This window comes from Gavialis gangeticus, unplaced genomic scaffold (genome assembly GCF_001723915.1).
Source record: "Gavialis gangeticus isolate Ggan-Ray unplaced genomic scaffold, GavGan_comp1, whole genome shotgun sequence".
NCBI classification, from domain to species: Eukaryota; Metazoa; Chordata; order Crocodylia; family Gavialidae; genus Gavialis; species Gavialis gangeticus.
The window spans coordinates 33,734,965-33,746,773 of NW_017729024.1; the positions used below are offsets into that span (position 1 = coordinate 33,734,965).

The window sequence follows — 11,809 nt, forward strand, 5'->3', positions numbered from 1 at the left end:
TTTGCTCAGCATTGTACCAGAGAGATTGTGAACTCTTTAGGACAGGAGCTATGTTTTCGTCGAAGTTGAGCAGGAAGCATTGTTCAGAAACAACTTCAATGTGCTGAACTTCTATCTTAACAGACTTTTTAATAGTTTTTACTTTTTAAAAAACATTTTTAAAGAAGATTTTCCAAACCATTAAGTCAGTGGTAATTACAGCGGTTTAGCATTTTTGAGGATTTGCCCTGAGCATCTAGACAGTAATTAGGATCAAGTATTTGTCACACCTGTGATAGTAATAGACTGATATAAAAGATGTGTAAGGGTAGAGGGGCTCCTTTTTTCAGTGACAATGTCCTGTTTAAAATTTAGGACCAGATTTTTTTTCAAAGGTATTTTGGTGCTTTGAAGAATTTTACTTAGTACCTTTAGTGAGTTGGGCAGCAAACTCCCACTTTTGAAAACCTACTGCCGTTTGAGGCACCTAAAATCTGATTTCTATTTTCTGACCTCTACAGGGAATGTGCTGGCATCCCTGCAACAGTTCTGTCTTAATAACTTATTCAGTGCTTCATTTTACTAGCCTCTGGCTAGCACTGGTGTCTTTTCTTTTTCAATAATGTATATAAAAAAGGCACTCACTCAAGTAGCTATTTCTCTGCCTGTAAAATGCTGCTTGTGACTATTGGTAGTACAGCATCATTCCACCCCTATAATTACTTACTTTGGTTAGAGCTATAATTGCTTCCTCTGGCTAGAGCCTTAACTCCTGATTTGGGTTGGTTTTGCATGTTTTGAGCTGAACAGGAAGCTTCAGGATGTCCATTAAAAGGGCTTTTGTAGGAGCAGAGCTAGTGGTGTAGGTTGAATGTAAACCACATTCAAACATTGCTGTTGCTTTTAAGGGCTTGCTTTTGTGAGTGTTAAGAGAGGTGATCCTTGACTTTTGGATTATATAATCTAAATGATTGGATAAAATATAGTGGGTGACCAAGTGGGTACTTTTGCTTTTGCAGGCACCAGGTTGAAAGTATTTTAATAGCATGGTTCTCTCAGCCAAATAACATCTCTTCCGTACTTCAAAATTGTGTTCTAAAAATGACTTGTCAAGTATTCAGCCTTGACTTCTCAGCACTGTTAAGTCTGAGGCATAGCTAAGCTTTGTGTGTGAGAAATCTGTTGCTTAATCTTCTGTGACTGTGAAAATCAGCAAAGGAGTGGAGGAAAACCTAAGGAATTTGATAGGCAAATAAATTTTAATTTTTCAGTATGATATATTAGAAAGTTTTCCCTAATATGCACCTCCCCTCTTTAGTGCCTAAAGGCATTCAACTGTTAAATAAGGGAAACTAATTAGAGTACTTGGATTTAAAAGTGAAAATTTATAGTACCTTTATGTGCAAGTTCAAGTTCTCCCAGAAGATTTCATTAAAATGTATTACCAGCATTAATTTAAGTAATTTGATGCTGTGAAAAGCAATTATGTACTAAACCCATTATGTATAATTATAAAAAAAAAAAAAAATACCAATTAGCTAAAGCATTTGCCTGTAATTTACAAAAATGTCTTATAACCAGAGATGTGAATCTTGATTCATAATCATTATATAAATTTCGACATTCTGATAGGAGTGGTCTGACTTCTAATTCCTTCTAGGTTATAAAGTGTAGAAGATGGTGCCATATATCATTTGACAGCTCATTTTCTCCACATTTGTAATGATCTTTGGGACCTACAGCATTGATGGCTGTGAGGTGGCATTGACCTATGTGTGACCCATATACAGATATGTTTTTTAGATCTGTTAGAATTATATTATTTTATAAAGATATGCTCTTAATGGAACTCATTTATTTTTCAGTATAAGTGCATTAAAATTCCAGTATCTAATGTGTCAGTGACCTGCGTAGGTCCCAGTCTAGTGAAGGACTTCACCACAGGCTTAACTTTAATCATATGCTTAACTGCATTTCTGGATGGAGGCCCAAGTCACAGATGCAATGAGTTCAGTCAATTGATAGCAGGAAGTATTATTTTAGAAAGGTCATTTTTGGCTCCCCTGTTTCTTTTTATATGTTGCTGTCATGTCTAATGGCCCATTGGCCTCAACTGGTAGGCACTACACAAGTGCTGGGCCATGCCTTGAAAAGTTAGATCCAAGCATACAAGGCAGCCAGAGGTGGGGAAAGCGGTGTGAATGTCATGGTGGCATTATGACATGAAGTTTTGTCCTCAATAGCCTTCCTTCCCACTCCACAAATCATTTTTGAAGTTCTGTAATGTAAACAAAAAGTAAATAAAATACAGGATGTTCTGTAATTTAGATTATGGTGGGCAATGGGTAGGAGAGGGTAGGAAAAATGGGGACAAGAAGATGGCAAAGAGTGTAGTTGAATGAGACTTGAAGTGTAGAGACTGAGGAAGAAAGTAGGGTATAACTTGAATAATGCCCCTCAGAAAAATCTATGGATATCACCAACTTGTACTTATGTACTTGCAACATTTTTTTACCTTGTCTTCTAAATGCATGGGCATTGCCCGCTAGGGAAAAATTGAGAGAACTGACAGATGTTTTCGCTTAATGCATGCATAGAAGTTGCTCAGATATTCTGATGAGTGCATGTAAGAACTTGTCTATAGAAGAACATTCTCTAAAGGAGTCTAAGAACAGAAACCAAGCAGCTGAGACAAGAGAATACTCTGAGCCAAAAATATAACCAGTGTTACAGTAATACTGTCTAAAAGTATCTGCTGTGGCTTCTTCTCTTTGTTCTTTTTGGCTGAGGTGCTGTGGTGCCCCTGGCAAAAGTGAGGTAGGGATAAGTCTTGTACTCATAATTCTCATCTGTCTCTTTAGTTGTGTGTGTCATGTGGTGCAAGTTTTATGCCTCCACATCCTTTTCTTTTAATATTATTCCGGATACCATCTGCTATATACATTAAATACTTTTTCTTTTTAGAAAACTAGGTCTGAGGGCAGGCTTTTTAAATGCATTAATATATTAACTTAAACCCCATGTAACTACTAAAATTAATGTTGTTTTTTCCCGTAATATAATCTCCTTCTATACTTTGTCAGGAACAAAAAGATGCTGTTGTTTATTTTTTCAGCATAAAAATGTAGAAGTTAAAGTAAAAATATTTTTTTCTTGTGAAGAAACATGACAAAAATCTGCAGTGACTTATAGGATCAAGTCACTTATTCAAGAATCAGTGTTTTTTCCCCCAAAAGTTAAGTGGACCTCCTTGCTTCCATTTAGTCATTTATATTACATCACCATAAAGTGAATCAATGACCTCACAGAATATCTTCTGACTTTCAAGCGTTGAACTTCACAATTTAAAAACAGTTTTAGTGTTTTTATGCTTTACAGAGTACCAGCGGTGGCTAAGATACTACAACTAGAAGCAAAGAAATATTTATCTGTAGTCAGAATTGTGATGCAGCTCAGAGGTAGTTCATGTCAAAATGTGTTTAATGTTAGTGTGTTGTATGTAGTAATGTATCTTCTTAACTTTGGCAAGCTGTTAATTCACATGATGGTAGCAATTGCAGGACACAAGTATAACATTTCAGATGCTTAATATAATTATCTAATATCCTCAGTTGATATAAAGGTGGATACTTTATAGTATAAGCTGGAATTACATGAGTGATTCATGTCTGTTCAGTACTAAAATATCACAGTAAATCTAATGCCATAGGCTGGGAGTCTGTTTCCCTGTGCCAAGCAGTAGAAGGTCAGTGGAGATGAAAGTCAATTAATATGTTACATATTGAAGCAGTTCAAAAAATGGAAGAAGTATGGGTCAGTGGTGGGATTCTTGAGTGTAAAAGTTTACAGGATAAACTGCCAAAGAAATTGAAACAATTTTTTATTTAATATATTTGGAAAAAAAAACCCCAATAAAACTTCTCTTGTATATGAATACAGTTGTACTATCTTAATGGTTTATGTCAGCTTTCAGACACCCTAAAGGGCACCTTGTTAAAAAAAAAATCAAATAAAAAACCATGCAAACACCTTAGAAAATGCAAAATAATTTATGCTTATTAATGTGAAATAAGCATCTTGAGAAGGCTGCTGTCTGATTCATAGATCTGTGTCTCTTACTCCAGATACTTTTTTCTGTGGATTTAAAGAAAAATTAACCAAATGGCAGACTGAGCAGCTGCCAACAAAATTCCTTCTTCTGCATAGGCTGATCTCCATCAGTCTGTCTTCCCTCCAGATTGTTAAAGAATGGGTGTGCCTTGTAATATGCCCTGAAAAAGCAGCAAGCTTAGTTTGAAACTGTTCCAGAAAAGAAGTAGGTTCCAGAAAGGAGGGCCTATTAAGAAGATTTAATATGCTACCAGTTGCTTCCTCAGATTCAGTTCTGTTCCTGACTGCTGCTGTAGGCATACAGTATAGTGAGAGAATATAGTCTCTGAAATAGGCCAGCCCAGGCTACTTGGAACACTTTGGGTGGGAGTGGGGAACATTAAACAAAAACTGCATTACATTTTTTTCCCAAGATTGCAATAGGTATCTAGCATAAGTCTTTAAACACAGGATCATATTCTTCAAGAGAGAGAGACTGCTTTAAAAGCAGACTGTAGGTTTCTCTATTTGTCCAGTTGACTTTAATGAATAGTTACGTGTAAAGTGCCTATTAGTTATCTAGTCTTGAGAAGATAGTGCCATGAATCACAGTAGCATGAACCACATCTGAAAACCAATTATGTTTGTCAAGGTGGAGGCAGACACGGGGGAGGAAGAGTAAAATTTCTGGAATTGTGTGTTAGCTGCTGGACACCTAAAATCATCCTTATACTGCAAGCACTAGAATAGACCTGTTCACTGCCAAAGAGAGACTTCACAGTGCTTCAAGTAACCTTTGGGTTGCTTCTCCTAGTATGCTAATACCTGCTAATTGCTTTATTATTGGCACAGCTCATGATTTCTTTATGAATGTCTTTCTTTCTTACTTTTTTTAATATTGCTCCCATCGGTTTTTTGATTTCTGCCTTCGTCTTGTGTAGCTTGTCCATGATTGCTCATTGTGCCTAAAGCCTAGCCTGTCTCCAGCAAAATTGGCCATAATCTTCCTTTGCCTCCTATGGCCACGTCCAGATGAGTGCAGATGTGCGTTACATGGCGCTGCAGACCTGTCTGTGGTGCCACGCACCACATGTGCAAGCATTCCCCACACTGCTACCTTGCAGCACGGGGTGGGGGTTGACCCTGGGAGATTCTGGTGTCAGAGAACCCAGGATGAAAAAAGCAGAGTAGTGCATGTGACGGCAGTGCGTGCCCCCCAGAACCGGAGGCTGGCCAGCCAGAGCCATTCTTTGGCTGCTGGCCAGGCTTCCTGCTGCAGCTGCAGCCCTGGGAGGCCCTCAGGACCTGAAGTAAGGCTGCTCAGGCCAGCAGAGTTGCTGGTCCCAGCTTTCCCTGCCTCACCTGGGGTAACCTGTCATACACCAGAACACGTGTAGCACAGGCATTGGCACAAGTTGTGCTGCTGCTACTTGTCCCTGGGGAAACCAGTTCACCCTTGTCTGGACACACCCTATGAGGTGGAAGCCAGGCTGATCTCCAGGTATTTGGTAGTAGGGCTGTGCAAAGTTTTGGTCCCTGACTTGAATTGGCGGCGATTTGGCCCAATTCGGTGGCCGCATCTCCAAATCCAGATCAACTCAGGAGACCCTTTATTCTCTCTGAATCAAACTGGAATTCTCCAAATCAATTTGGAGAGATTCAGAAAGATTTGGCAGTTTGGGCAGAGACACAGCTTTTAAATGTTTTTTCTGCATAGCTCTAGGTGGCAGGGGCCCATGAATGCTGCAATGCTGGGGCACATGGAGTATCCCACACTTCTGGGTCTGCTGGGGAGTGCACAGGAGGCCCCCCTGTACCTCCTCAGCTTGGCAACTGGTGCTTCCTGGGTCTGGGAGGGCACCCAGAATCCCCCTGAGACCGATAGCTGACCCGGCGGTGGGGGGCCTTGCATGCTCCCCGGCGGACCTGGAAGTCCATTCTGGGTTTGCTGCTGAGCACATGGAGGGGCCCCCCCTGCACTCCTGTGGGATGCTTCATCTGCCCCATCACCACAGCGATCACAAACTCTGCTGGTACCTTGAGGTATGTAGAAAAAACATTCAAAGCTGCATCTATGTCTGAATCGCTGATTGTCTGAATCGGCATCAAATCTTCAGATTTGGATTCAGCTGAACTGAATTGGGGACAGTGATCCGAATCAACAAATCAAATCACTTTCCCCGATTCAGGCTGAATCTGAATGGAATAGGGCTTGCTTTGCACACTCCTATTTGGTAGCCTACTTGGGGCTACAGCAGTGCATGGGTGAGTTTGAGGCTGCTGAAAACAACCCTGGCAGATAAGGATAAGCAGGTCAGGAAACTGAGGCACTGCAGGGGACTATGAGGGCAGAGTGAGAGGACTTCAAGGTAATGTGGTGTTGTAAAGAGGAATGATATGGTAGGTAGGAGAGCGAAGTAGGGGTGAAGGAAGGCTTTGACTGGATGAGTTGGAAAGAAAGGAGACTGGGTAAATGGGTCAGCTGCCTATTCTGTCTGATTAGGGAAGAATAAAAAGTCCCTAAGATAGACACTCCCCATGCCCTTGCAGTAGGAATGGTTAAGACACTTCCAAACAAACTGGGAGACCTGGACCAGACTTGTGATAGAGAAGTATTGCAGCTCCTTGCTGAGTGCACTGCCAGTGCAATTGCATTTCCACATGTCTCTTTGAGGTACAGCACAAAACTCAATTAACAGATTTCTCTGATTTTAAGAAGTTAAATGACTCATGTTGTATGTCACCCATATGCAATTGAAAGCAGGATCTGATTTTGGCTATTTTAAAACTACCGTACCCTCAAGGGGCTCTTGGTCCTGGCTGTGCCTTGCATGCAGCCGGAACAGAGTCCAGCAACTGATTTGGGGTGGGAGGGGCAGGAAGAGGGTCTCAGTCCCAGCTGCATTTGAGGCACAGCAGGGACTGGGAACCCCTCAGTCAGCTGAAGGGCGCTCGGTCCCGGCTGTGCATGGCCTTTGTGGTTGGGGGCCCCCTCAGAAAATGGGGTCCTAGCCACACACACCAAGCCCTTGGGGATCAGGGCAGCCATGACCCCCAGGCCTCGGGGACGGGTGGGGGGGGGAGGTTTTTTTTTTTGCTGTCTGCCTTACAAAAACCAAGGTCTGTTTTTTTTTTTGTTTGTTTGTTTTTTATTAGGGATCATGTTGTATGTGATAAAATGCAGTATTTGTTTCCTTTTTCTTTATTCCAGAATCAGTAAGCTTACTGAATGATGTTCTGAGTCAAATAGAGTCTGAAGAAGGAGTGTCAATGAATTCCACAAGCTCCACTGGATCTGTGGCCAGTCCAAGCATTGACCATGTAAGTAAACATGTCTCTGCAGGGTGCTCAGCTTGAACCTATCCAATGTGCTCAAACCAAAAACAAGCTTGTTCTGTGTGTGGTCAGAAACCTTGACTTTGTTCCTGCCCAGTAAATCAGTTTTAAGCTGTGGACTGATAATGACTAAGAAACAACTTGAACTTACTCCATTCTGCCTTTTTATTGTTTCTTACTGAAGCTGCTACTGAATACATATAATTACCACCTTTTCATGCTCCGGAACACATAGGCCCTTTAAAAAGTTTGATGTTTAGAATAAGGTTGAAAGACAACATTTTATCAGATATGGTTTCTTACAAAAGGGCTCTTTTTAAAAAATTTTCATGTGGCTGTCTTTTTCCCTCTCAGTTTTGGAGGCAGTGAGACTTTTTTTCCCCCAATATTAATCACTTCATAAACAGTTCTCTTAGGGGCTTTTAATTCTGACTGTATGCTGAGCCATCCCCTGTTGCAATATGTAAATATAACTGTTGCAGAGCACTTAGGTGCCCTGCTCCTTGTGAAGAGCAGTGAGTGAAGAGGCACAAGTGCTGGTTGCCAGGGTAACCGGTGGAAGTCAGCTGACTGGAAGGGGCAGGGCCTGGCATATATAAACCCCAAGGCTGAGGCCAGGATGGCAGTCCCCTGCCAGCAGCCATGGGGTAGGAGCTGTGCCTGAGTGAGGAAAAGGAAGGGGCCTGAATGACTGCACAATGCAATGCTGGTGAGAGAAGGAGAAGCCCTGGAGTGGCTCGAACATTGTTATAGCCAGATGGCTTAGGTTTATGTTATAGCCAAGGGGCTTGAGTCTTCTGTTTACTGTTTACAAACCAGTGGTTTGGGTGAGGCTATTAGGGGTTGGAGGAGGCCTCATAGGGGCTCCATGGTAGCGTGGGGACCCTGGCGCCAGAAAGGGCGCAGCATTTTGGGGTGCACAGACCCCAGCCCTAGAGCAACAGGGCCAGGCACGGCTACAGCCACCTGAACGCAGGAAGCCCCAGAGCAAAGGAGGCAGCGTGAGAGTAGGGCTAGGTATGGCTATGGCCACTTGAGCCCCAAGGCTATGGAAAGCCTGAGCCCCGGCCAAAGTGGGCAGCGCGAGAAGCCCCGGCCAAAGGGGGCAGCGATTGACGAGTGCCAGAGGGCACGGTGAGAGGCAAGGGCTGCAGCTAAGACCAAACAATGTCCGGTACATTAGCGAGGCTTGGGCCGTGGTAGAGGGGTGGTTGGAGCCACGCATAGCCCATAAGGTTGGGGTGCATCGAGACGCACTGTACAGAGCAGGGGCCAGGATACAACAGAGTACTGTGTCCAAGAAGATGAAAGGCAGCCTCCCTTTAATATTTATAAGACCAAGACGTGGTGGGCGAGAATGAGGGTGCTAGGGGAGATCACAGCCACCCCTAGGACCCTGCGCCGTGACAATAATATACATTTTTTTTCTTAGAATATTGCTTAACGTAACTTACAACATGTGGCATTATTTTATTGCCATACAGTTGTTTGCACTGTTATAATCACATTGGCCAAGTCCAGGCAAGTGTTGACATTTGGTTCCCCAGGGAAAAGTAGTGACAGTACAGGGAATGTCCATGCCACGCATGCTTTGGCATGTGGCAAGGTGCTTCGGGTGGGGTAGGGGAGGCTGGGGCCACCACTGGGCTGGCCCCAGATGCCTTACTTGGGGTGCTGAGGGACTCCCGGAGCTGCAGCAGTGGCAACCGGAGCCAGTAGCCGGAGGATGGCTCCAGGCAGCCTCGCTCCACTTTTGAGTGGTGTGTAGTGCCTGTGCGTGCACTGCTCTGCTTTTCTTTTCCATGGGCTTTTATCCATGGGATATCTAGGGGTCAAAAAAAACCTGCGGAAAAACGAAACAAAACGGGGCAGCACGTGCGGGCAGTGTGCCCTTGCAACGCGGAGAACTTCTAAATATGTGGTATTTGGCACTGTCGGTGTGTTTGTGGTGCCACATACTGCATAGCTGCGCTTGACTGGATGCATCCATAGTGTTTGTCTGTCTCTAACAAGCTGTAGATACACACATACTATTTATTCATTTATTTATTTATAAATAAAATATGGAAAATAAATTGACTACAGTATGAAAAATGTCTTCCCTTTAAAGAGGGAAGAATGCAAGTTGGAGCTGTATAATGATTGTGTCTACAAAAAGTAAATGAAACACTATGTAACTTTGAATTGTACCATATTTTTTTGTTCTACAGACTAAATGTGTTGGCTACAAGATGCCTCCTTCGGTATATAAGTATACTCACTTGGAACCTATTTTGTATGCTCTTGGTGTGGGAATGTCAACCAAGGATCCAGATCATCTCAAGTTTCTGTTTGAGGGGAGTGAAGAGTTTTGTTGTTTACCCAGCTTTGGAGTTATTCCAGCGCAGGCTTCTATGTTGAAAGGTGGACTGACTTCTGTTCCAGGACTTGATATTGATTTTACGAAGGTAGGTAGGAGTTATTTTTTTTTTATTATTTGAATTAACTGCCTGTCAGTGGCTTTATAGATTGATTGACTGTAATTAAAATGTTTTAACACAGGGGTGCTCAACTCCTGGTCCATGGGTTGGAACTGGCCCCTGGTCCCATGTCATCAAGGCTGTGGGGCTCCCCACAGGCCATCGTGGTAGATGGGATGTGCCACAGGGCCCCCTGGCCTTGAGCTTGGCATGCAGAACCTGATCCAGCCCATGGACCAGCCCCATGCCACTCATTTGGCCCATGGGACAAAAAGGTTGAGCACTGTTTTAATACGTGCAGATTAATACATGAAGATTTGCCCATCTCTGTTTTTCTAGAAAAACAAAATGCTATTCTGTTTTTTGGCAAACCTAAGGAAACATCTTCCATTTGAAACGAGCTATCTATCTCGGTAGTACTGATTTCCCAAGTACTGTAAGCTGCTGATGAGGGGCACATACGTGGTATGCACACAACAGCTGCACTAAAGCAGGATGTCAAAGGTACAGCCCATGTGGAGCCCATATGATGTGGGCTGTATATGGCATGGGGCCAGTCTGGGGTGCGTCCTTCATGTGACACCCACGTTGGACCAGATCTGCGTGCTGGTCTGGACTGGGCTCATAGATGGGCTGTCCATGCTGGATACAGCTCATAGGGCTGTTTGGCACAGGTCTACATGGAGTTCACATCCCAGACCTGTCCTGTGCTCTGCATCCTCATGTGGGGTGTATGCTCCATGTGGTGCCTGTGCCAGACTGGATCCATGTGCTGGGTCCAGGGCTAATCTGCATCAGACCCATTGATCAGGCCAGTCATACATTTGGCACCACCTCTAGTGGGGGCTTGGGTCTGCACAGGTTCCAATATAGCACACAGGCTGGAGCTGACGCAGGTACTGCAAGCAACATGTGCATCCAGTCCAGGGTGTACACTGCATGTGGTGCGCACACCAGACAAGTCCTGAGAGCTCGATCTGGCACATGGGTCTGGATGGGTTTGACACCCTAGCACTAAAGTTTCTGGCAGGACATTTTCATTGTTGTTTACTGTAACTGAGAAGCTGTGCAACACAAGATAAACACAAGCAGTTAACACAGCAACACAGTTACACTAGCAACACAAGATGTACACAAGCAGTCAGACAAAATGGCTTGGTGCCAGGAAGAAATAGGGCACCCAAACTGTGAGGTTATGGTCACCAGTTAAAAATTTTGGAAAAATCCACTGAAAATAGTTTAGTGTTGTTTTTAACTTTGAGTAACTTAAAGTTTCTTTGCTGCTAATTCTCAGAATGTTCTTACCTGGATGTACTTTCTTTTTAATATTTGATGGTTTGTAAAGCTTCTGTAGTTTTCTAAACCTTGCTGGGGTTATTGCAGGGCCCTTGGCACGGCTTTACGAGCGCTCGTGGTGGTCGAGCCAGGTGCCAGATGACTGAAAGATGGCTAATGTGGTCCCCATTTTCAAAAAAGGGAAGAGAGAGGACCCGGGCAACTATAGGCCCGTCAGTCTTACCTCTATCCTTGGGAAACTCTTTGAGAAGATCCTCAAGGAGCACATCTGTGATGGGCCGGCTTCAGGGATGATGCTCAAGGGCAACCAGCATGGTTTCATTAGGGGCAGGTCATGTCAGACCAACCTGATTGCCTTTTATGATCAGGTCACAAAGGCAATGGATGCAGGTGTTGCTGTGGACGTAGTCTTTCTAGACTTCAGCAAGGCCTTTGACACCGTCTCCCACCCCATCCTCATTAAAAAACGAGGTGACTGTGGCATTGATGCCTAGACAGTAAGATGGACTGCAGATTGGCTCAAGGGTCATACTCAGAGGGTGGTGGTGGACGGGTCATATTCAACCTGGGGGGAAGTGGGCAGCGGAGTCCCCCAGGGGAGTCCTTGGGCCTGCGCTGTTCAATTTCTTCATCAGCGATTTGGACAACGG

At 43.7% G+C, this 11,809-nt stretch overlaps 1 protein-coding gene across 2 annotated transcripts in view; it reads left to right on the plus strand.

The window, feature by feature from the left end:
* Window positions 1–11,809, plus strand: part of HSD17B4 (hydroxysteroid 17-beta dehydrogenase 4) — a 163,950-nt gene that overhangs the window by 49,398 nt on the left and 102,743 nt on the right. For both annotated transcript variants that reach the window (XM_019517014.1, XM_019517015.1), the window contains exons 12-13: window positions 7,280–7,389; window positions 9,615–9,851. In XM_019517014.1, the coding sequence (XP_019372559.1) occupies window positions 7,280–7,389; window positions 9,615–9,851 (347 nt within the window). The remainder of the gene's footprint in view (window positions 1–7,279; window positions 7,390–9,614; window positions 9,852–11,809) is intronic.